At 42.2% G+C, this 26,237-nt stretch overlaps 1 protein-coding gene across 3 annotated transcripts; it reads left to right on the plus strand.

The window, feature by feature from the left end:
• The first annotated feature begins 3,681 nt into the window (after positions 1–3,681).
• On the plus strand, positions 3,682–26,237 carry RNF19B (ring finger protein 19B). Of its 3 annotated transcripts, none has more exons than XM_052635629.1 (9): positions 3,682–4,396; positions 15,412–15,617; positions 16,798–16,942; positions 18,592–18,754; positions 19,202–19,316; positions 20,572–20,712; positions 21,638–21,845; positions 24,318–24,449; positions 25,419–26,237. In XM_052635629.1, the coding sequence occupies exons 1-9, from the start codon at positions 3,777–3,779 to the stop codon at positions 25,885–25,887; spliced, it is 2,199 nt and encodes a 732-aa protein (XP_052491589.1). In that variant the 5' UTR covers positions 3,682–3,776; the 3' UTR covers positions 25,888–26,237. The 3 variants fall into 3 exon arrangements, with proteins under 3 accessions (XP_052491589.1, XP_052491590.1, XP_052491591.1); XM_052635630.1 differs by having other exon boundaries at positions 16,801–16,942; XM_052635631.1 differs by having other exon boundaries at positions 16,801–16,942; positions 25,369–25,551.

Raw genomic sequence — 26,237 nt, forward strand, 5'->3', positions numbered from 1 at the left:
GACATCCCTGTCAGTCCAGTGGGTAAGACTTCATCCAATCCAGGGGATGTGGGTTCAACCCAGGGTCTTGGGAGCTAAGATCCCACATATCTCACGGCCAAAAATCAAAACATAAAACAGAAACAATACTGTAACAAATTTGATAAAGACCTTAAAAATGGTCCACATTAAAAAAAAACTTTAAAAATATATGGATAGCAATATCATCTCAAAGGGCTGAGACACGAAAGCATTAAGTGTCAGGTTTTATGACAATGTTGGGTGTAGGTGGGCGACCATAATTTTTAGTTTGCCTGGAACAGATTGATTGACACCTGTTGAGCCAAAGCAATTGATGATAGCATTCCCTTTCATTCTCAAATGGGGCTTTTCCCCTCATAGCTCAGCTGGTAAAGAATCTGCCTGCAATGCTAGAGACCTGGGTTCAATCCCTGTGTTGGTTGGGAAGATCCCCTGGGGAAGGGAAAGGCTACCAACTCCAGTATTCTGGCCTGGAGAATTCCATGGACTATAGTCCATGGGGTCACAAAGAGTTGAACATGACTGAGCCACTTTCACTTTCACTTTTCACTTTTCATTCTCAAAAGTGTCCTGGGTTTGGACAGTAAATCACGTGGTCATCCTAATAATAGGTTTGATTGACACTGGGGTTATTTACATCATATCCTGGGAACATGAGAGGAGGTGAGTCTGAAAGTAGAAAGGAGGGTGATGCCCATGAAAATGAACCTGATTACAAGCAGAGGGATTAGCATTTGCAAAGAAGCAAGATGCATGGAAGGAGATGCAGCTGGTTGTGGGAACTGTAGAAAGTTTTGAGGAAGTGTTGACACAAGCTTTCTTGTCCACAACTCCATTAGACTGTTCATCTCCATGACCCTAGTAGTTGGCAAACAGCCTTCCACAAAGTAAGTATAATACATGTTTGCTGAATGAACAGATGAGAGTCCTTCTCTTTCCTGTCATCTTCCTGAGTCACTGCTCTGCTTGTATCAAGTGGAGACACAGAGGAAAAAGTGACAGGAATTGCTTTAGTCCCTTGCTTCAAGAGTGATGGATTCAGGAGACAAAACCCAGAAGAAATGGGGTCATAGCAAAGTCCAGTGGTATTTATGAGAGGTCACTTTTCTGCCAAAGCACTGGTAGTGGCAGCTTTGAGCTGAGGCAGGGTTTGTTTGAGAACCAGAGCCAAGATAAGCAAGCATTTGGTGTGTTGAGCTTTTCAGCAAGCTATTCAACAATTCTGCCAGTTGTTTCTGTCAGCTGCACAGGAGGAAGCATCTCAAAGCCAGCTGGGTCTGTCTGGAATCAGAGGTCCCCAGGTCCTTCAGCACACTCTAACCCAAGGAACAAAGCAGCCTTCTCCCCCATCTTTCATCCCTACAAACAGGCACACATCTCCTCCAACCAACAGCTCAGGACATTGGTCGCCAAGAACAGAGTCAATGATGATTATAGGGAACTGTGGCTGAGATAATGTCACTTACTATTATAAATAGTACATGCCTCCCCACTACATTTTTCAGCCTCCTTTGCAATTAAATTGAGCCTGTGTCACAAGTTCTAATAGTCTATGAGTGGAAGTAACATATGTCATTTCCAGGCTGAAGTATTTAATTGCTGCTGCACAACCCTCCTGCTTCCCAGGTGGCACAGTGGTAAAGAATCCGCCTGCCAATGCCAGAGACACAAGAGATGCAGATTCGATCCCTGGGTTGGGAAGATCCCCTGGAGTAGGAAATGGCAACCCACTCCAGTATTCTTGCCTGGAAAAGCTCATGGACAGAAGAGCCAGGTGGGCTACAGTCCATGGGGTTGCAAAGTGTTGGACATGGCTGAACACACGTGTGTACACACACACACACACACACACACACCCCCTCCAGCTCTCTTTCCCCTATTGAGGCCATCCTTAACACCTTGGGTTGAGGTGGTAGAGCCCAGGAAGAAAGTACCATGGACCTCTCTGAGTGACCAGGAGAGTGCCTTGCCCCATAGGAAGGCTTTGTATGAGTGGGAGAAATATACCAATGTGTTAAAGCATTGAGATATTCAGGTTGTAACCGCAGCAGAGCCCAGCATACTTTGACCAGTATACAAAAATCAATTGTTTTAGCCATCTAGCACCAAATCTCCTTCCTCCTTGAGGAGGAACATTTCGCCTCCTTATGGACCTCTTTGGTATTGCTAAATCCAATGATCACTTCTCTGTTCTTATTGGCGTTGACTTCTCAGTGGAATTTGTCATAACTGACCACTCCCCCTGGAAACATTTTATCTAGGTGTCTGTGACATCATACTAGCTTGAGTTTTCCTCTGTGTCACAGCCCCTGCTTTTCGGTTTCTTTCGCTGGCTCTTCTTCCTCTGTTTTACCTCAAAAGTTTGAAGTTTCCCAGGGTTTATTCCTAAGGACCTTTCTCAAGGTTTTAATACCACCCATAAAAGACAAACGGTTATCTTTTAGTACAGTTTCTACCAATCGTTATTAATAACAGAGCACCTATTTTTAGGGACACATTGTGCCCAGTTAAAAAGCTACATATCCCAGTATGGCCATGTGACTACGCTTTGGCTAATGAGATGTAAGCAGAAATGTGCCAGGCTTTCAAGGCAGTCTTCCTTTTTTTTTTTTTAAAGGCAGTCTTCTTAAAAGGAAAAGAGTGTACCTTTCTCTTCTCTTTTCCCTCCCCACTGTCTGGAATGTGGACAATAATGAGTTGACCTTAAGATTAGAAACCAATTGCTAAGAAAGGCAGAGCAGCCTTGAACTTTTATGAATTATTTCTCATGAAGAGAGAAATAAATTTCTATCATAAGCCTTTTTTTTTTCTTTTGTTATTTGCAACTGAGTCTAATCCTGCCTGATACCTTCCCATTGCTGTTAAAGCGGCTTGCTTGTCTCCCATTTGTAAGGCTGACTCCGTGTCTTCCCCCTGTCAGAGCAGTGGGGGATCAGCAGAAAGGCACTTCCAGGCACCCCCAAAATGCTGGACATCCGTCCACAATTTGTAAGTAACCAAACTACCAGAAGGTTAGAATGGGCGGTGGACCTAGGAATAGTTTAGTAGGTCACAGAAAGTACTGAATGCTAGATTGAGGGATTTGGATTTTATTTTGTAAACCTCTCGCAGATAGGGAGACCCTGTCTGTTTCACCTAGTAATGCCTCCATTTAATAGAAGCTCAATGAATATATTCTTTATTAATTACTGGTTAATAAAAAAACAACAAAAGATGTGTTGGAAGGTAGACCAGTTGGGAATCACTATCTGATTTACCCTCATCGGCTTTTTACAGATGGAGTAACTAAAATATCATTTGCTGGAAGCAGCAATCGGCCCAACCACGAGGAAAGGCAAACCGAAAACTCCGCCGCAGGTTCGATGTGGCTAGGGGCGATGATATTGACGGAAGAGGCCAAGTAAACTAGTTGAGTTACCTTCTTCTCAAGATGGCGGCCCTGGAATCACCTGCCCTCTGAGGAGGCGGGGCTCCGCCCCAGCACGCCCAGCGCGCCCCACCCCGCTCGGCCCCGCCCAGCGCCCCCCCACCCTCCGGCATGGGCGATGCGGGTTGTGAGGTGTCTCCGCGAAGCGCCTGCGCAGTGGGCATCGGCGCGCGGGGCGGAGGCTTTATAACCACTTCGTCGCTACCGCTTGGTTTCTATCTCTGGGAGGGAGGCTGAGGCGGCGGCCGCCCGGGCGCCGGCTGAGGGGGCGCTGAGGCGGGAGCTGTGGTGGCGCTGGGCGCCCCTCGCCCCTCGGCCTCTGGGGACCATGGGCTCCGAGAAAGACTCCGAATCGCCGCGCTCTACATCTCTACACGCGGCTGCGCCCGACCCCAAGTGCCGCAGCGGCGGCCGGCGCCGGCGCCTCACCTTCCACAGCGTCTTCTCCTCTTCGGCCCGCGGCCGCCGCGCCCGAGCCAAGCCGCAGGCCGAGCCACCGCCCCCGGCCGCGCCGCCGCCGCCCGCCCCGGCCCAAGCCTCGCCGCCCGAGGCGCTGCCCGCCGAGCCGGCCGCCGAGGCCGAGGCGGAGGCCGCGGCGACAGTGGGGCCCGGGTTAAACGATGAGGAGGCGGCGGAGGGCGGTGGCTCGGGCCCGGAGGAGGTGGAGTGCCCGCTGTGCCTGGTGCGGCTGCCGCCGGAGCGGGCCCCGCGCCTCCTCAGCTGTCCGCACCGCTCGTGCCGGGACTGCCTCCGCCACTACCTGCGCCTGGAGATCAGCGAGAGCCGGGTCCCCATCAGCTGCCCCGAGTGCAGCGAGCGACTCAACCCGCACGACATCCGCCTGCTGCTCGCCGACCCGCCGCTCATGCACAAGTACGAGGAGTTCATGCTGCGCCGCTACCTGGCCTCGGACCCCGACTGCCGCTGGTGCCCAGCCCCGGACTGCGGGTGAGCGCGGGGGCGTGGCCCTGGGGCGGTGGCCGCGGTGGAGGGGACCTGGGGCCGAAGGCTGGACCCTGCGTGTGGCCGGCCGCGAGGGGCGGTCCTCCACGCACCGTGTGTGTGTGTGTGTGTGTGTCCGTCCGTCACCCAGCGTGGAGGGAGAGGTGAGGGATGACCAGTGGAAGGGAGGCCAGGCGGCAGTTACGGCGGGCTGGTAACCGGTAACCATCGGCAAGCCCAGCCCCTTGAGGTGAACGCACCCAGTGCCCAACCCCTGCCTGAGGACTTGAGGTGCCGAGCACTGGGTAAGAAGGGAGCTGTCCATCAAGTCAGGAGGCAGCGAGAGGCTGTTTTTGGTCCGGCGAACACCCCTCTCCAGAGGAAGGGGGTATCTCTGAATGAGGATGGGGAGCTGATATCTGGCAAAGGACGGAATAAGACATCATTCTGAAAGGGCAGCGCTTTGGAGGGGTGTGTCCAGTTGACTAGGGGCAAACTTCGCAGCGTTGCAGGAGAAGGTGTACTTTTGCTGAGACCACCACTGCTGAAAGTTGGGATGCAGGTGACTGAAATGGCTCTAGCGGGAAAGGAGAGCTCACTGGCAGCGCTCGGGGGGCAACCTGGGCATTGTGGTGTGTCTTCTGTGCCCGGCTATTGTGTGGCCACCCCTGTGGTCCTTACACTGCTGCGTTGGGCAGGGTGTAGAGTGGACAGACCCTTTCTTTGTCCAGAGAGGCAATGGGGGCACTGAGAAGGATGCCCAGAGGTTGATATGATTAAGAGAAAATGTGGTTCCCAGCTCCTCCAATCTTGAGTTCTTGATGTTGCACTGTGTAAATGCAGAGACTTAATACCACCAGATTTTGCCATCTAGAGAATTCAGTGGAAAGCCCCCCACCCCACCCCCGGCGCCTCCAGCCCCCAACCTTTAGTTTTTAAAATCTGATTGTGTGTTACTGTCAGTAATAATAAGTTAATAATAGCATCCCATAAATGACTGCATGCAGGAAAGAGGTACATCAGAGTGTGCCATTACCTGCTCTGTGACCTTCGCGGGATCATTTTATTCTTGTGTGTCATGTTTTGAGGACAAAAAGAGGCTAGGGACTCCTAGTAAAAAGCTGTATGTTCTTTTCTTTCAAAAGAACTAAGGGCTTTTAATCATAACCTATATATCAAGGCTCTTTTATGATTTCCATGATGCTGCTATTTGTCTCATTCAAAAGAAGCTGTCATAGAGTGTCTAGGAGGGTAAGATGAGTTAATTTCTTATTATTTTTCTATTCTGCCAAACTTGTTTAGAATGTATGTGTTATTTAAGCTCACTGAGATGAGGTTTCTAAATTACTTTGAAATGTTGTGGTCAAAGGTTGAGGTGTTTGTCTATGGTAGGTCACTTTCACTTTCAGTTATTAATAATAAGTATCAGAAAAAAACCTTGTAGGCCCTTGGAAAAGTTTGCTTTTATCTGGAGATCTGGTAGTCTTCCTAGCCTTAAGAGGTTAATTTATGTGGTATTGAAGTTTTACAGACAGTATTGATCTATTTTCTGAACTAAAGGAATATTTACCTAAGAGAACACTGTTTGGTTCATTTTGGAATAGTATATTATCTCCTCTTTGAGATGTGAATTTCCTTGAATTTTAACTGAGAAATGTGGCATCACTGACATTTTATTTCTGGGAAAGTTCTCTTCTTCTTTATTTCTCTGTGTCAATCTCTGTCTTTGCTCACATCAATTAAAATGGACAGGAATTAACTTACAATCTTGATGATAACTCTGCACCATTCCTGACTGGGAAGTTATTAAAGTATTAGGCCATTTTTATATTAATCAAGTATTAAATTACTATCATATTATCATCCAGAGTTTTTTTTAATTAGTTAAAAAATTATAACAATTTTAATATAACTTTTAAATCTGGGAATTAAAGAAGGTGAAATGTAGGGAGAGCAAGCAAACTAGCATCTGAGTATCCATGTGTCAGGCATACGTAATTTAATTTGATCCTTGCAACATTGTAAGATACATTTGATCTAGTTTTACAGATAAGGAAACTGAAGTTTAAATGAATTGAGTGACTTATTTAGGATCATACAACTAGTGGGTGGTGGAACCAGGCTTGGAACACTGGTGTTAATTCCAACCAAGGCTAGTATTCTTTTCTCTCAAAGCTTTAGAAAGCACAAGCTTATCTGCATTATTGGGGATGCTGCTGTTTGGGTCATTTCATCAAGTGTGGCCTACAACATTGAGAGAGCCAAAAAGGCTAGAATCTGGTTTCTTTTCTGATTCTTCTTGTTAACTGCCTCTTACCTACTTTTAGTTTTCTTATCTGAAATAGGCCTAATCTTTTCATTACTTGAGAGGCCTAATTGATATTTTCAGAGTGTTTTGAGAATTCAGATGAAGATATTAGATAAACAGGGAGTAACTTTGTATTTCTGTCACTTCTCAAATAGGTGGAGATATGGCCAGTGGTTTTGCCATCTCTTGCTAATGTCATGAGAAAAATAGTTGTTTTGTTTTAATCAAACTGTTGTTCTTTTGGGTCAGGTAAAAGTCATGGATGAGAACTAGAAGAAGCCTAAGACTCCAGTTGTTTCTTCTCATACCTGATCATCTTACTGACCACAGATCAAGTTCCTGTCAGCCAAATTTATCAAGTTCTTGACTGTGTGTGTGTGTGTGTGTGTGTGTGTGTGTGTGTGTCTATTTGGTGGGGTGAGGGGAGAATATGAGTGATCTTACAGAGTTGTGATCACTAGTTTCACTGTGATTACTCATGATAAAAGCACTATATGTTAAAAGATTATTTGTTACGAATATTTTTAGAACATAGAGTCTTGAATTTTTCTTTTCCTATACTTGAATACAATTTTATTATATTCATAAATAAGGAAACCAATTTCTGAGGGAAAACTTTCACATTAATATTATTGAGTACAATATTACCAAATGTGATCTTTCTTTTCTTTTTTTTGCTGTGCATGCACAGTTTGTGGGATCTTAGTTCCCAGACCAGGGATCGAACCCTAGGCCATGGCAGTGAAAGCTGCTGAGTCTTAACCACTGGACCACCAGGCAATTCCCACCAAATATAACCTTTAAAAAATGCTTTCAAATGAGATAAAATTCGTTCAGAATACAGATAACTGACATTTTTATAGTCCTTTATAATCTTCAGACTATAACTTCATTCAAATAATTTCAATTTATTTTCATGCAGGTAGATGGTGGTAAACTCATTTGATAAAGGAGAAGGCAGTTCAGAGAAGTTTAAGTGTGGGACCCAGTGTCTCACCGTTGAGAAATAGTACAACTGATCTGCTTCCCTTTTGAGTCTCTACTTAAGCACAGGGTCTTTTCAGAAACCTCCAAATCATGTAAACATATAATGTTTTCCTCTCAAGTGCCCTGTCTTTAAACCCTTTCAGAAGCTCTAGATTGTTGTTGTTCAGTCACTTTAGTCATGTCCAGCTCTTTGTGACTCCATGAACTGCACCACACCAGGCTTCCCTGTCCTTCACTAGCTCCCTGAGTTTGCTCAGACTCAAGTCCATGGAGTCAGTGATGCTATCCAACCTTCTCATCCTCTGTCACCTGCCTTTTTCTCTTGCTCTCAGTCTTTCCCAGCATCAGAGTCTTCTCCATTCAGTCAACTCTTTGCATCAGGTGACCAAAATATTGGAGCTTCAGCTTCAGCACCAGTCCTTCCAATGAATATTCAGGGTTGATTTCCTTCGGGATTGATTGGTTTGATCTCCTAACTGTCCAAGGGACTCTCAAGAGTCTTCTCCAGCACCACAGTTGGAAAGCATCAAATCGGGTTTCTTTATGGTCCGGCTCTCACATCCAAACATGACTACTAGAAAAACCACAGCTTTGACTATATGCACATTTTTCAACTATACGCTGTCTAGGTTTGTCCTAGAAGACTTCAGGGTTTGGCAAAGGAGAAAACAGAATATTTCCTGGCATACAGCAGGCAGATCTTCTGTACAGATGAATAGCAGATAAGACTGTCTTGACCTAAATTCTTTGTGCAGTCCACCACTTCAGCCTCTCATTGCTGCCTTTGTCTCCTGCGGAGTCCCCGTCCATACCTGTTCCCAGAAGGTAGTATTGTCTATTGGCCTTCCTAGACAACTGAACTGAATTATCCTAAAAACAGGAAGCTTCTGTTTGTCCCTAATACATTTAGGAGAGAAGAATAAGCTCCCTGAGCAAGGCAGATTTCTCAGTCAGTGAGGGAGGATTTATCCTTTCTGAAGCTTTCCTGAATCTTTTCTCTTAATTTAATTCTGTATCTCCATTTTCGCACCTCTGTATCTCCTACAACGCCACCCTCCACCATTTAGATCGTCTTCCAGCCCAACGTATCTTTCTCATATTTGCCAAAGTATTCATTCTAAAATAGAACATTTTATATCAGTCCCCTGCTTAAAACTGCTCATACCTGACCTATAAGATGACTTCTTATGTCTTTAAGAACATATTATTTATATGATCTATCCTTATGATTTAAGAGCCTTTATGGTTTTCAACCATCTTTTGATCTTATTTTCTATTTTTCACTTACATCAGTATTTCTCAAGGTATAGGCATTATTGAAAAGAAAAATGTGTTGGCATTGAATAAGCTTGGGAAATGTTGGATTGAACAAAATAAAGCAACTCTTATTTCTGAGCTCCTTAGACCCTTTAAACAATTCTAATATACACTGTAAATCTTGTTAATGCTAATACACAGGGTAAATCTTCAATCTAATATAATGTCCCTAAACTTAGATCACCAGGAAACATGTTTGTTTTTGTTTGTTTTTTGATGACATCTTTAAAGCAGACCTGAAACTTTCGTTGTTTGTAGTTTTCTAAGCTCCTTTAACAGTTATTCTGGCCTGTTAGTATCTTCTGTTAGTGTCCTTATTTAACACTAAATCTTCTGCTCTGAGTAAATTGAGAGCTCCTCTAGACTAAGATATCTGTGTTCCAACTTTTTCTACAACTCTGAACAAAGTCTTTCAATTAGGTCCCGGAAGAATGGGATGAGTAGTTAAATTTTTGATAAGGGAGGTAAAGAATACAAACACCACAGTTTTGAGAAGAGAAACAGATTAGAGGAGGGTGGGCAAGAAGAGGACAGACAGGTAATCAGTGGTCCTTTTCAGAATCATATGGTGTTGAACCTTAGGTGAGTTCTGAGTATTGCCAAAAGGACTTAGACATGGTCCTCTTGACAGGGTGTTTGGCCTGGTGGAGGAGACAGATAGATAGTTATAAATGCAGTGTAATAGGTATTGAAGAAAATACAGGTGTTCTTAGAAGACAGATGAAAGGTTTTGCATGATTGTGTCACTAAAGACTTCATGGAGGAGGTGATACCTAATCAGGGCTTGAAGAATATGAGTAGAAATTTATGGTGGCTCAGACAGTAAAAGTATCTGTCTACAATGTGGGAGACCCGGGTTCGATCCCTGGGTCAGGAAGATCCCCTGGAGAAGGAAATGGCAACCCACTCCAGTACTCTTGCCTGGAGAATCCCATGGATGGAAGACCCTGGTAGGCTACAATCCAAGGGGTCGCAAAAAGTCGGACACAGCTGAGCGACTTCACTTCAAACAAAGATGAGGGTAGAGAAAATTAGGTGTCTTAAACCAGAATGTTATAAGCAAATGCTTGGAGGTATGTAAATTCAGGACTAAGTCTGCAGTCTAGTTTGGTTTGCCTCTGGATGTGCAATATGGGGAGCATGATCTGGGAAGTGACTTGAGCTTGATCTGTAAAGGTAGACTGGATTCAAATTGGTAGGTCTAAGTGTGCCATGCAAAGAAGTATAGATTTGAAGGACTTTTTTCTTTCTTTTTGTTTTTTGAAGGATTTTAAGCAAAAGAGTAACATCATGATAGATAAACTTTTGGTACTGGAATTTGGATTGGAGTAGGGAATAAGCAGACCAGATAGTCTTGCAGTTGTCTGTTCAAGAGATGACATGGTTTTGAACTAGGGCAGTAAAAAGGAAGATAGTGATAGTGTGGCTCACTTGGCCTGTGTCATCCACCCTTATATATGTTCAGAGTCTGTTTGTAAATGAAGTTACTTGGCCTGGAACAGTGAAGTATAGACATAATATAGGAACACATTTCTTTAACTACCAGGATTTGTTGGCACTTAATCAAATTTATGCTAATGGGATTTCCACCCCCTAGGCCAGAGTAAGGTATTGTTGTGTTCTAGCCTGTCACATTATAATGTTTCTGAAGATAGCAAATTGACAAAATTAATAAGTTGTATGAACTTAAGAGGGAGAAAGGATGCTTCTGTTTTCTTAGCATCATGTAATTTCCTAGACCTTACTTTTAGCTTCTAATTAGCAAACCTGAATGCTCTGTTGAGCTAAGAAAGCAGAGTAGGAGAGAGATTCCAATGTAGGCCAGAGAAGAGAAAGAACAAAATAGTTTTTTTTTTTTCCTCTCTTTTCTTTTTTTGACTACCTAGGGTAGGAGATTGCCCTATTCAGAATTTAGGAATTTACTCCTCAAAAGGGCTTATACAGAATTTTATGATTAAATTATAGTAATTGGCATATAGAAAACCAATAGATACATAGATAAGTTTAAAAGATTGCTTTAGGGAAATGTAATGGCCCAAGAGAAGAGCTAGATGACCTGGGTAAAATAAAAAACCCAAAGAGGAGAGGGTCTCTATATCATTCCTTCAAAACAGGTGTTTTAAGCATGAATCAGTGTGTTAGACCCTGGAGATTAAAAAATGGTTGGTATTTTTCCTTGCCTAGTCTGGCTGGGAGAAGCATACATATAAACAGATATTTACTGTATAAGTATTGCGAAGTACTGTTAAGTATTGTGAAGTAATTATGCACAGACAGGAAGTGGGCAACCAACTGCCTGGAAAGGTTAAGTGGATTTTATAGAAAGGATGACATTTGAGCTGGTTCTTAAACTGATTAGTATTTGCCAGGGCAAGAAGTAAGCAAAGGGCATTTCAAGGCAGAAAAGAATAGAATATGCAAAGGCCAGGAAGTATGACAACATGTGCTATATATTTATACCATAACTTTCAGGGCAAGATCTCAAATGCAATTTTAAAACATGTTTGGTTACACTTGAAAGTGGCAAGCACCAATACTTCCATTTTAGGGATAGAATCTAAAGTTTGGAGATTTTAATTAGCTCAGTGTCATGCAGTATGAGTCAGGGGCAAAGAGCCTAGACCAGGCACCCCAAACCGGAATGCCAGGTCTCGTGCCCTGAGTAATTCTGTGTCACAATAGTAGGTTGCTGTAGGTTCATGAGTATTTGAGGTTATTTTACTTCCTTCAAAATTCCACACCCAAAATTGATATTGTCAGTCCTATCACATGTTCTTTATTTTTAAAAAAAGAGAAAAATCTGTTAATAAATATTACTCCCACTATTGGAGGTAGAAATGTATCATGAAATGTTCAAAGGCTTCCTGACTGGCAATCTGTTTAATTTGTATTGTCTTGTCTGAAGTTGACTTAATACTTTTTTCTGAGATCACCTAGTACCTTTCTTATTTAACACAAAATAGCAAGCAAATCACTTTCTTCAGGAAAAATGTTGTTTATCTTTAGTAGTTATTTTGCAACTAGGTGGGATAAATTTGCTCAGAACTCCTACAGGATATGAATCATTTGCATTTATACATTGAATTCACTTTGCTCTTTCTGAAAAGCATTTTAATACAGCCTGTATTATATAACATAGATGAAACCTTATCATTGATATTTTCAGTGTCATTCTCAAATCAATTTGCAGAATCTATGATAAGCCTGGAACTTAAGTTGCTGTCATAAATATCTAGTGTACAATCAAATAAGCAAACTGTAAAATAGATCTAAGAAAATGCTGTTATTCTTTTAAGTTGTTTGAGGTCTTTGGCTATTGGAGGAGAGCATGGAATAGGGAATGACAACACCAAGCCTGCAATCATTGACTTGTTTAAAAATTGTTTGAACTTTCACTACTGCTGTCTTCCCTTCTTTGTTTGTTTAAATTACTTTTTTAAAAAATTCTTATTTTAAATGCATCCACTTACTAGGGTAGCCTGTGCATTTAGTCGAGATTTTTAGAGTTAGAAAGGCTAATAGTTATAAATACATTGGATTATTTGTAGGAAAATAATTCTTGGTAAATAAACATGAATTGTAAGAAACTTAGTTAATGCTGGTTGGTGCTGATAGATTCTGAATTGTGTTTCATAACTAAGAATATGTATCACAAGGGATTAGGAGGAAATAATTGCCATATTCCATGTTGATTAATAAGACTGATGAGTGGTATTCTTGGATTCTGGAACCTGTCAAGAAAGAAGATATTTCAAGGTGTACATTCAAGTTGGAAAAAATTATGGAAAGATAAAATGAGCTTTCAATTGTCTCTCAGTCTGTCATGAGGTCAACTTCACTGTGAAACCTGAAAAAGTATTGAAATCATAAAACTCCCAGAAGAAAATATAGGTAGAACACTGTTTGACATAAATTGTAGCAATATTTTTTTTGATCTATCTCCTAAAGCAGAGGCAATAGCAAAAATTAATGATCCTTGGACTTCCCTGGTGGTACAGTGGATAAGAATCTAGCTGCCAATGCGGGGGACATGGGTTTGATCCCTGGTTCCGGAAAATTCCACATGCCCAGGAGCAACTAAGCCCACTTGCTACAACTGCTGAGCCCAAGCTCTTGAGCCTGTGAGCTGCAACTATTGAGCCCACATACCACAACTCCTGAAGCCCATGCCCTGGAGAGTGTACTCTGCAGTAAAAGAAGCCACCACAATGAGAAGCCCCTGAACCGCCGTGAAGAGGAGCCTCTACTCACCGCAACTAGAGAAAGCTTGTGCACAGCAACAAAGACTCAGCACAGCCAAAAAAAATAAGGGACCTAATTAAACTTAAAAGCTTCTGTACCACAAAGGAAACCATTGACAAAACAAAAAGACAACCTACTGAATGAGAGAAGATATTTTCTAATGATATGAGTGATAAGGAGTTAATATCCAAAATATATAAGCAGCTCATACAAATCAACATCAAAAAAACAAAAACAAACAGTCCAGTTGAAAAATGGGCAGACTTGAATAGACATTTTTCCAAAGAAGACATACAAATGACCAAGTCACATGAAGAGATGCTCAGCATCATTCATTAATCATCAGAGAAATGCAAATTAAAATCAGTGAGATGTTATCTCACACCTATCAGAATGGCTATCATCAGCATGGCCACAAATAACAAATGCTGGCAAAGATGCAGAGAAAAGGGAACCCTCATATACCATTGGTGGCAATGTAAATTGGTGTCGCCATTATGAAAAAGAGTATGGAGATTTCTCCAAAAATTAAAAATAGAATTACCATGTGTGCGTGCATACTAAATTGCTTCAGTCATGTTCAACTCTGTGTGACCCTATGTACTGTAGCCCGCCAGGCTCCTCTGTCTATGGGATTCTCCAGGCAAGAATACTGGAGTGGGTTGTCATGCCCTCCTCCAGGGGATCGTCCCGATCCAGGGATGGAGCCTGTGTCTCTTGTTTCCTGCATTGGCAGGCAGGTTCTTTACCACTAGTGCCACCTGCAAAGCCCCTGGAATCCAGCAATTCCATTCCTGGGTATTTATCTGAAAAAACAAAAACATAAAAACACCCAACACTAATTGAAAAAGATACATGCACCTTAATAGCAGCATTTATAACGGCATTATTTGCTGTTGCCAAAATATGAAAGTTGCCAAGATATGCAGTTGCCAAGATATAAGACTTCCCTGATAGCCCCGTTGGTAAAGAATCTGCCTGCAATGCAGGAGACCCCAGTTCAATTCCTGGGTTGGAAAGATCCGCTGGAGAAGGGATGGGCTACCCACTCTAGTATTCTTGGGTTTCCCTTGTGGCTCAGCTGGTAAAGAATTTGCCTGCAATGCAGGAGACCTGGATTCAACCCCTGGGTTAGGAAGATCCCTGGAGAAGGAAAAGGCTACCCACTCTGGTATTCTGGCCTGGATAATTCTGTGAACTGTATAGTCCATGGGGTCACAAAGAGTCAGACACAAATGAGTGACTTTCACTTTCACTTTCAAGATATGGAAACAACGTAAGTGTCCATCAACAGATGAATGATTTTAAAAATATGGTGTACGTATACATTAGAATGCTACTCAGCCATAAAAAAATTAAATTTTGCCATTTTCAACAACATGGATGGACCCAGAAGATATTATGCTAAATGAAATAAGCCAGAGAAAGAAAAATATAGATGATATTACTTATATGTGCAATCTAAAAAATAAACTAGTGACTACTAAAAAAACAGACACACAGATATAGAGAACAAACTAGCGGTTACCTGTGGGGGAGAGGGGAGGGTTATGGGACAGACAAGATAGGGGTAGGGCGTTAAGAGGTACAAACTACTATATATAAAAATGTTACAGGGATACATAGTACAACACAGGGAATATAGCCAAAATTTTATAACTATAAATGGAATATAGCTTAAAAGTTGTGAATCATTGTTGTACACCTGAAACATATAATATTGCACATGAACTATACCACAGTTTTTTAAAAAGTATACTTGCTTTAGTTTTTTCTGTTGTTCTTTATTATACAAATGTTCTGTCCTTTAAACAAATCCTGATTTCTCTAAATATAGCAAACCATCAAAAGGAAATAGTTTTGTACCCTTATTTATGAAACTTGCTATGACAAACTGTTCCCAAAGCAGCTTAAACTATGACTGAATACATGCTAGGAATTCAGGCTGAAAGTCCAATGGTTAAGACTCTGTGCTTCCACTGCAGGGGACATGGGTTCAAATTCTGGTTGGAACTTTCTCACACAGAATATGCATGCGTGTTACACATATGTGTGTTCTTTCCTCTATACCATATGAACTGGTGGGGGACACCAAACAGTGTTACCCCACTGGAACCAATGCATAATGTCTTAGCTTATTTATATCTTGTCCTATTTCCTTACCCAGGTATGCAGTCATTGCTTATGGCTGTGCCAGCTGCCCAAAGCTGACCTGTGAGAGGGAAGGCTGCCAGACTGAGTTCTGTTACCACTGCAAGCAAATATGGCATCCAAATCAGACATGCGATATGGCCCGTCAGCAGAGGGCACAGACGTTGCGAGTCCGCACCAAGCACACTTCAGGTCTTAGTTATGGACAAGAATCTGGACCAGGTATAAGTTGGCATAGTCTCATTTGTCTCTTTATTTGATATTTCATAATGTGAGCCCAAGGTTGGGAGAGATTACCTTAATGTATGACTCAAGGATTAGAAAGCAGAAACTATTTGGTAATACTCTCAATAGTATATTTAATATGTAGCTTCTCTCTCTAGCCGTTTATAGGCTGTCCAACCCAGGTGAATTGGAATAAAGTAAAACTGAATTCTGTAGTTTCTACCTTCTTAGTAATATGTCTCAGATTGGAGAGCAGTTAGGTACTTTTGCTAGGGGCTTTTTCAGTCCTTTCATCGTGAGCAGAAAGACATTTAGTATTAAACCTATACTGTTTTCCTACTAGCTTTAAGTACATCACTGTTTTTGCAAGTAGGGTACAGATTTGAGGAAAGCAAGCGAAGTTGGTATGGATTAATGATTAACCTTAAAAGAAGGAATATCACACATTCAGTTTCAATCTTGACATGTCAAAGGAAACCTATTTTAAAATGTCAGTGGGCTTACTACCTTTTATAAATGTGCTTTATTTCACTGTTGTCATTTGAGAGAAGCTGGAAGGAAAGATTTACCATTCACTTTTTCCTGGCACAACCTAATCTCCTTTTTGTTTTTAATAGGTTAGTTCCTAGCTTGCTGTGAAAATTACCAGGTGTATGCTACTTAGCACAGATAGTTGTTTTTAGGTTTTGAATTTTAAAGTATCATGGCAAGAGGCTGTGGATTGTATTAACAACAAACCGCAGTAATACTTGTTGAACCTGTGAAAGGAGTTTCCTGAACTAAGATTTTTCAAGACTTAAAGCCAAATCCAGGCTATAGACTGTTCTTCCTGTGGAACTGTGCTTTTCATTCTGCCAGCCTATTGACTGCTGAAATTCCATTTTTCTTGGAACCATCTTTCTCTCTAGGGAAGTCTCTTTGCTCAGAGTATGGCTCACGTGCTGTTGACGATGCCAGTTTGGGGGATAGGCAGCTCAATAGGAGACAGGATCCGTTTTATGAAATTTCCTGAGGTCTAGACGTAGCCAGCCTTCCAGCGAAGTGGGTTGCGCAATCTGGAGTTCTCAGTCAGGAATTCTTGACTGTCTTATTTCTTATGCATACTCCTGGGAATAATAAAACCAAACTAGGTTTAAGTAAGGGTATTTTTCTACACATTCTTTCTCCCTCCCCTCAGCAGACGACATTAAGCCATGCCCACGATGCAGTGCTTACATTATCAAGATGAATGATGGAAGCTGTAATCATATGACCTGCGCGGTGTGTGGCTGTGAATTCTGTTGGCTTTGTATGAAAGAGATCTCAGACTTGCATTACCTCAGGTGAGATGAGAAAGTGTCCTCTTTTTTTTTGGAGTATAATTGCTTTACAGTGTTGTATTAGTCTCTGCTGTGCAATGAAGTAAATAAGTCAGCTAAAATGTACACTTACATCCCCTCCCTCTCGAACGTCCCTTCTGCCTCTGCCATCCCAGCCCCCTAGGTCGTCACAGGGCACCAAGCTGAGCTCCCCGTGCTGTCCTGCCGCTTCTCATTAGTATCTGTGTCACACACAGTGGTGCATGTATGTCGGTCCTGCTCTCCCAGTTCACCTCACCCTTCCCTCTGACATCAGTAAGAGAGCAAGACCATAAAAGCAGTAGGTCCATTGTTTTTATCTGTAGTCTTCGTCTCTTACTGACTGAGGGGAAAGGATGTCAAAGAGACATCATCTGTCCTCTCATTACAGCATAAGGAAGCTATAAAAACTTCCTCTGAAACACCCTTCCAATCATGTTTTTCTCCAGCTCAGCAACTTCCAGTGACTGTATTCCTTACCTTCCAGATAGAGTTCAACTTCCTTAGGATGGCTTTTAAGGTTTTTTTTTAACAGTCTGGCCCCAGTATACTTTCTACCTTTTTCCATTTTGCTTTCATAAATACTATATCCCAGATTATCTGTGTCTCTTCTGTGGTGTTAGCTCCCTGACCGTTCATGTTCTTTCCTTTGCCTGGAATGCCTTCTAATCACCTCACCTCCCAGCAACCTCATTTTATCTCAACTTGTTCAGTTCTTATCCAGTCTTCAAGAGCCACTTTAAATGCCATTCCATCTGTGATGCCTTCCCCCAGCTTTTTCTGCCTCATTCTTCTTTACTGACATTCTTTACATGTTCCTTTATAAACATTATGACTTTTACTTCGTTTACATGTCTAATTTTGTTAAGCTATATTATGAATCTTAAGGCCGATGTTAACCTTTTTACAATTCCTTGGATGTAGTAGTCATTGAAATATTGTCCTGAAGGAGGTAATATTTACAAATTTAACATTCATTGTGTGGATGAAACACTTTCATTTCCAATTTAGCAAACATTTGAGTACTTACAGTATACCAGTTATTACGGACCTAGGAGTACATAAGATATGACCCCTAACTTTCAAAGTTGCTTACCCTGTCTAGTAGAAAAGACAGCACACAGGGAGTAAACAAAAATGGCTGGACTCAGAACAACTAAATGTAAAAGTGAGCAAACTCAGACTATGAAACTGTTGTAAAGGGTGTGATGAAATATTTTTAAATCCTATCCTAGGAAAATGATTTGCAGTATCTATATATGCCAAGAAAACTATGCAAATCAAAGAGAGTTCCTTCACTGCAGAATACAAAATGTTTGGATGGGATGTCAAGTGTATAGACTAGACAGGTTCCTGTGTAGTATCACACAAAGAAGTAGGTTCATTTTGGTGGGTGAGAGAGGATAGAGTTCAGCAGAAAAGAATGGAAAAGAGGTTTCAAGTTTAGTTTACAAAAAAATTAAAGAGCCAGAACTCTTAATAGTTTCTCCTCATGCAATATATTCATTTCTTATAACCTCCTATAACTATTAATCACTCTTATAGAAAAGAAGGCTCTTGCTCTTATCAAACTCTCTGGTAACAATCACAGCATTTGTAATATTGACATTAACTTTGGCATATTTCCTCTGCAGCCCCTCTGGCTGTACCTTCTGGGGCAAGAAGCCGTGGAGCCGTAAGAAGAAAATTCTTTGGCAGCTGGGCACATTGATTGGTGCTCCAGTGGGGATTTCCCTCATTGCTGGCATTGCCATTCCTGCCATGGTCATTGGCATTCCTGTTTATGTTGGTAGGAAGGTAAGATGTTGTGTTCTGTCCCTGTTCCATCTTCAGGTCTGTTGGTAGAGTTTTGAAGCAAATGGGGAGGAGCTTATATTTCAGAGCTGCCGGAAAGCCAAACTGGTTCTTGAATAATAATAACATTAATTTCCTAAATGGATTTTCATAAACCCCTAAGAGATCTAAAAGTTCTTATTAACATCCTGGGCCTGGTTTGGTCTCAGTGACTTAAAGGTGAAATGCTTACTTCACTCCCCTACGTTGTCTCTTCTTGTATTAACTTTTTCATATTAGTTTATACCTTCCTGGTCTGAGTTAGATTAAAATGTGAGAAAGATGTCTCTTTGAGATGAGGGACTATGTTTTAATATAGATAACATATAAGGGAATATTTACTTATCCTTTTTCTCCCCAGCGAAAAGATTGATGTCCTAACTCGCTGACCGGTATTTTCTTTCTTCTTAGATTCATAGCAGGTATGAGGGAAGGAAAACCTCCAAACACAAGAGGAATTTGGCGATCACAGGAGGAGTGACTTTGTCGGTCATTGCATCCCCTGTCATTGCTGCGGTTAGCGTTGGTAAGAAGCTAGCCAAGACTACGACTCCCTCCCCCACCTGACCTCACCCCACCCCACCTACTCCCATCAGCTTTCTGGCTTCACAGTTTAGCCAGCTGGCCAGATGTTTCACCTCTGGAGGCTCCTACATTTTTATGTCAGACCCACCTTGGGAGTTAACTCTTGTAGGCGCTGTTATTGTTGTTATTATCAAGCTTCCTTGGTGGCTCAGATGGTACAGAACCTGCCCACAATGTGAGAGTCCTGGGTTTGATCCTCGCATCGGGAAGATCTCCTGGAGAAGAGAATGGCAACCCACGCCAGTATGTTTGCCTAGAGAATTCCATGGATAGAGGGGCCTAGAAGGCTACCGTCCAAGGGGTCTCAAAGAGTCAGACATGACTGAGCAAATAACACTTCACTTTCATTATTATTATCAGCCACACCAAAGTATCAGAGTTTGAGATCTTTTATTCTTAAGTTAGTACCTAGAACTCCATCTGGCACATAAAAAAAGGTTGAATTAAAGGATATTACTTTAAGGCCTAGTTTTTCACCTTTTCTCTTCCCTCTCCACTGCTATAATGCCCACAAAACAAAATTTTGATTTACTTAATGCCTCATAGTGTTTTGGGAGGCATGAGGGTTTGTTTTAGAATAATAATAAGATAACTCCATTTGCCAGGAGCAGGTCTGAGGGTTTTGCCTATATTAATTCATTTAATCCTCACAACAGCATAGTTGTGACAGAAGGTATAGTAAGTTGTCCCGTTAGCTGGGACATGAATCAGGGCAGTCTGACTGAAGAGTCTGGGCTCTTAACAACTAAGCCTTTCTGCCTTTCACAGCAGTAAGATTTTAGAATTAACACTCAGGGGTGGGGCAGGGATCCTGAACCCTCAGAGTCACTTGTTTCATGTTTGATTATTAATTCGTTCTGGGATTAGCATCTCAGCAATGAATGGAAGTGGGGAAATGAAAGCAACATACAAATTTGCTGTGCTGGGCCCTATGCATGCATTGATCGTTAGTAGCCTGAGGAAGACATGTCCAAGGTTGTAATGGCTGGTAAATTGAAGCCAGGATGCTAACCCAGGCCTTTCTGATTCCACGTCCAGTCATCATTCTGTTAGACGAGGCTGCTTCTTTAGCACAGTCATATTCTGTCTTTCTTCAACCCTTTATAAAGTAGTTTGTCTGTCTTCAGCTATGGGAAGGAGAATTCAGGACAGCTGCAACCCGATGGCCTGCTGACGTGTTTCCTTCTCTTCCCCAGGTATTGGCGTCCCTATCATGCTGGCTTATGTCTATGGGGTTGTGCCTATTTCTCTCTGTCGAGGAGGTGGCTGTGGAGTTAGTACAGCCAATGGGAAGGGAGTGAAAATTGAGTTTGATGAAGATGATGGTCCAATCACAGGTGAAAGAATTTTCATTTCCCTTTGAATTTATGGGATACAAGATAAAAGTCAGTAAAATTCAGCACATTTTACAGAGAGATTGACATTGGATTACTTTGGATAATGAGCTTTATAGGAGGCAAAGTATTTTTAGCTTTTCATTTCTTTGTTCCAGAGTTATTAGGTTAATTCCTCTGGTACTTGCCTCTGTGTGGCAGGTACTCCAAGTAACTCTTAAGTATGCTGGTAATAGTAAATTATATAAGTATAATAAAGTCTTATATCTGCACAATACTTCATAATTTTCAGAAGACTTTACACAGTTATTATTTCACTTGGTTTTTATAACAGCTCTGAAGAGAGAGGACCAGGGCTGTTATTATCCCTGATTAATTGGAACTTCTTTAAGCCTTTGTCTCAACATCTGTTAAATGGGTTTAAGAACTTCTGAAGACCTGGAACTGTAGCAGGTCTTCTGACTTATGCTTTGATGTTGTTTCCACTTTACCATATTAACTAGCCTGAGACACAGACATCCCCAGAGATTTTTTCAGACTTCCTGCTAGAATCAGCACATGACCTAAATGTATTTGGAAATATTTATGTTTGATTAGGTGGCATCTATAGCATAATGGAAAGAATAGTGGACTCAGAATCACATGGCAGTATTGTGTGACTGACCATAGATAAGGTATTTAGTTCTAAGCTTTCATTTCCTCATCTAAAATTGGGGTTACTAGTCCCTATTTCTTGGGAAAATTAAATGTGAGCATATGTGAAAATACCTGATACATGGTGGCTGCATGTAGATGCTATTCATTAAGTGAATAAATGAGTATTTTTCTACATGACTATTCTCTCCTCTGAAGAGTCATTGCAAGAAGATCCCAGACCCTGTTTTGATATTGTGCCATCTTCAGTTGTGATGTTTGGTTCCATCCCCAGTGGCAGATGCCTGGCGAGCCCTCAAGAATCCCAGCATTGGGGAAAGTAGCATCGAAGGCCTAACTAGTGTGCTGAGCACCAGTGGAAGCCCTACAGACGGACTCAGCGTTATGCAAGGTCCATACAGCGAAACAGCCAGCTTTGCAGCCCTCTCGGGGGGCACACTGAGTGGTGGCATTCTTTCTAGTGGCAAGGGAAAATACAGCAGGTAAGCGATTTCTGACAGAACTAGTTGGACTTATGAGAAGTAACATATCATGTTGAGCCATTTCTTTGTACCAGGCATGTCTCATATAGCATCTCGTTTTAATATAATCATCAATGGTGTTTTTGTGGTTTTTTTTTTTAACTTTTGCAATTAGAAAACAGGCTAAAAAGGTTGAGTGACACAACATAAAAGTTCTGTGTTTCTTCCCACTGTACCATAGTAACTCCATATAAAGAATAATCTTGACTTCAGATCCTCCCTCTACTGCGTTAGGCTGCCTCTTTTAGAAAGGGGAAGCATGCCTTTTTGTAGAATTCCCAAGACTATGCCCTCCATTAGGATTGTCACTGGCTTTTAGTTGAACAGCATTTATGCTGTATCTTGTTGGCTTATTGGTACTGTGATCCTTATAACCTTCCTGTTCTGATTCCCATTTGATAAGAAAAATCAATTCTATAAACGTGTTCAGAATATGTAAGTCTTTATGACTGAAATGGTTGTGATTTGGTTGGTTGTTTCACCAGGTAGATAAAACAGAGCACATTCAGAGGAGCATAGCAGACGTTACGTGAGAAGCAGTTACTTGAATGCCCTGGAGAAGAGAGGCCTGAGGAGGGGTAGAGGTGATACAAAACAAGGTACAGAGGTAGAGGAGACGCTGCCTTCAGTTACCTGCAGGGCCTTGAAGCGGAAAAGGATTAAGACTTCTGCCTCATGCCAGGAGATAGATTAAGATAATTCAGCAGCGGCTAGAGGGAAACAAATTTTGTTTCATTATAGAGACTGTAGGAAAAATCTGTATAAAGTCCAGAGAAAGAATGGATTATATCAGTAGATGATTGAGCTCTGTACCTCTGAAAGTATTTGAAGTGAGACCAGAGGGCCAGTTGGCTATTAGGAGGTCAAGCAACAGTTGGCAGATGGGCTGGATCCCACACCTGAATGCGTGTCACTCACTTGGGAGCCTTTTAAAAATAGATTGCAGTGCTCTATCCCAGAATTAATAAATTAGAATCTCCCAGAGTGGGACCTAGGAATCTCTGTTTTGAAAATTCTCCCCAGCTGATTCTAGCATAGCCATTGCACAGACCAGCTTCTAGGAACCACTGAAGGAGATGGCCTTTGTGAAAGGCCTCTTCCAGTTCTGAGAGTGATCTATGGCAGAGCTGAGACTAGGACCCAGGTCTCTGACTCAGTGCACTTTCCATCGCACTGCCTCATTTTCCTGGACTGTGGCACATTCCTGAAGGGCATCTAAGGCTGGAGGAGCAGAGCAGAGACTCAGACAGCAGGATGGAGGTTGACTGAATGTGCGGCTGTAGGCTGCTGCTGACCTGTTGGTGTCTTCTGACTCTGGTTCTCTCTTGTTAGGGGATCCCGCCTCCACATGCTGGAGAATTCACTGCTGTGCTTTCTTAAAACCAACACCCCTGTAAATAAGCAGACATAATTGGGGACTGACTTGCTGAAACTGCAGCTTAGCCAGGCCAGCTGTTCCAGTTCTGTGAAAGCCTTTTATAGGAAGTGAATGAGTCAGATGGGTTTGACTGTGAAACCCATTATGAGGAAATACTTAAATGTGCAACCAAATGATATTGGAGCCAAGATAGGAAAAGCTATGGGTCCTCTGAGACACCATTGGGAAAGTTTGCTGCCGTTGGAGGTTGACTTATGTGTCCTTTAAGCTCATAGCCTGGGGGTGATTTGATTGCTGAATGTTTAAGTTCCTAGTACCTGCAAGACATGGAGGGTAAAGTGTAAAAGAGACGTGGCCTCTCCTCTTTTGGAGCTCACAACTGAGGGTGAAAGAGATGTGTAAATTGATTTAATAAGTAGGTAGTTGCTGTGGAGCACTTTGCAGAAAGTGGTTTGACGGAAGAAGGAAGGGAGATAATGCTTCCTTGTTGTTAAGAACTGAGTATGAATTTGTCACATAGAGAAAGAAAACTTCAAAGAGAGGGACTAGCATATGCAAAGTCAGAGAGGTATAAAATGTGTATAGGTGTGTAAGGGGAAAAAATCCAATGTGATTAGGATTTAGGATCTGTGGTAAGAGGTGGAACTGGAGACAGCTTGGAGGCAGATCAGGTAGACCTTAAATGCCTAATGGCAAGGGGGAGCCGAGAGAGGGGCTGTTAGAGTAATTAGGTTATTATCCACTTTGGCACTGATCTGAAAGTTGTTTGACTTGAACTTACGGCTACTGGAGACAGCACAATTGCAGTTACCCACGTGGGAGCTGTTGAGAGCCTGAAGTTAAGCAGTAGCAGTGGGGATGGAAAGGAGGGGACGATTTCAAAAGATAACTTAAAGAGAGAAAATGTGTGGGCATCTCTTTGAGCTATTTGGCATTTGGAGACGATCAGATCAACTCAATTTGCAAGAGAATAATGTAAGTGGCATGTGCCAGGAAGCAGACTGTCTTGAAATACCCAGGTCTCATATTAACTTAAATGTCCCCTCTTTACACAGGTTAGAAGTCCAAGCCGATGTCCAAAAGGAAATTTTCCCCAAAGACACAGCCAGTCTTGGTGCAATTAGTGACAACGCAAGCACTCGTGCTATGGCCGGTTCCATAATCAGTTCCTACAACCCACAGGACAGGTATGTGAACAGTCAGATGCCTAGGAGAAGTTGCATTTTTGGTTGAGTTTTGGCCTTCGAAGCTCAATGCCTCATGTTAGGGCTCTATGTACCATATAGTGGGATACATGGTGTGTATACCCTGTGGATTCATTGAGCACATTCTTGGTATGGGAGTGTTTGGCATCTCTTGATTGATTCTTCTGTTAGCACTTGATTTTTAGAGGTTTTTTCTTCCTTTTTTTTTTGGCTGTTGCAACAGTGTAATTATTCACATGGAACTTAACAAGCTAGATGGGTATTCACTGATGTTTATGGCTCTGTGGTTTCTGTTCTTACCTTGATCCTTGCTTGATGTGGCTCCTGTAGCCTATTTCTCTATTTTTGAGAAGCTAGTGTATCTGGTATGGTGTGATTACAGCACTCCCTACTGGAGAGATTCTGGTTTCTTCTCATTGTAGCAGAGAAGTAAAAAGCTGTGACTCTTTCACTTTAATATTTTGAGGAAGATAGTGTGAGGTTCTGATCCTTAGTTGAATTTTGGAAGCTCATTTTTAGTTGTTTAAAGAAATTGGCAGAATAACTAATAAGGATATATAGCACAGGAAACTCTTCTCAATATTCTATAATGACCTATGTGGGGAAAGAATCTTTAAAAAGAGTGGCTGTGTGTATAGGGATGACTGATTCACTTTGCAGTACAGCAGAAACTAATGCAGCATTGTAAATCAGCTATACTCCAGTAAAAATTAAAAAAATAAGTTGTCAGAGATGTTTGCATGCATATTTTAAATCAGCAAGGAGATCTCATTGTTCTTCTCCACCTTATTTGATTACTAGATTAAATTTTATTATCTCTAAAAGTGAGCTCTCTAGTCTACTATTTACCTATTTCTTTGGACTTTCTAATCCTGAACCCACAAACTGCTTTTACCAACAGGTGTAGCATGACCCATGCATGATTCAGCAAAGTGGATTTTGTCTCCACAGAGAATGCAACAATATGGAAATCCAAGTGGACATTGAAGCCAAACCAAGTCACTATCAGCTAGTGAGTGGCAGCAGCACAGAGGACTCACTCCATGTTCATGCACAGATGGTGGAGAACGAAGAAGAAGGCAGTGGTGGCGGTGCTGGCAGCAGTGGCCACGGTGAAGAGGACCCCCCCTGCAAACACCAAAGCTGTGAACAGAAAGACTGCCTGGCCAGCAAGCCTTGGGACATCAGCCTGGCCCAGCCCGAGAGCATCCGCAGTGACCTTGAGAGCTCTGATACACAGTCAGATGACGTGCCAGACATCACCTCAGATGAGTGTGGCTCCCCTCGCTCCCAAGCCGCAGCCTGCCCCTCAACACCCAGAGCCCCCGGTGCACCAAGCCCAAGTGCCCATATGAACCTCTCTGCCCCACCTGAGGGCAAGACTATCTTGAGGCCAGAAGATGCAGAAGCCAGAGTATGAAGTGGAATGAATGCTCCTGTTCTGAGAAGCACACTTGTAACTGCATCTTTTGGAATCTTTTGGGGGGGCAGGGATTTCTGTACTTTTATTTCAGAGATTCTCTGGTCACAGGTTTTCCCCAGGGAAATTCTGAGACATTTGCAGTTTCTTACCAGATGAAACATGGAAATTTTGCCCTTAGTTCCACGCATCCCCACATCTCCTTCGCCCCCCCCCCGACCCTTTTTTAGTTTTAATTTATTGGTTAAACTTACGGTGGCAATCCGTGAGGTGTGTCAAAGGGTGTACAGATGTATGTGTGTATATTGTATGTATGCTAACATATTACTGAAGGACACATTTTAATAAAT

Source organism: Budorcas taxicolor, chromosome 2 (assembly GCF_023091745.1).
Source record: "Budorcas taxicolor isolate Tak-1 chromosome 2, Takin1.1, whole genome shotgun sequence".
NCBI classification, from domain to species: domain Eukaryota; kingdom Metazoa; phylum Chordata; class Mammalia; order Artiodactyla; family Bovidae; genus Budorcas; species Budorcas taxicolor.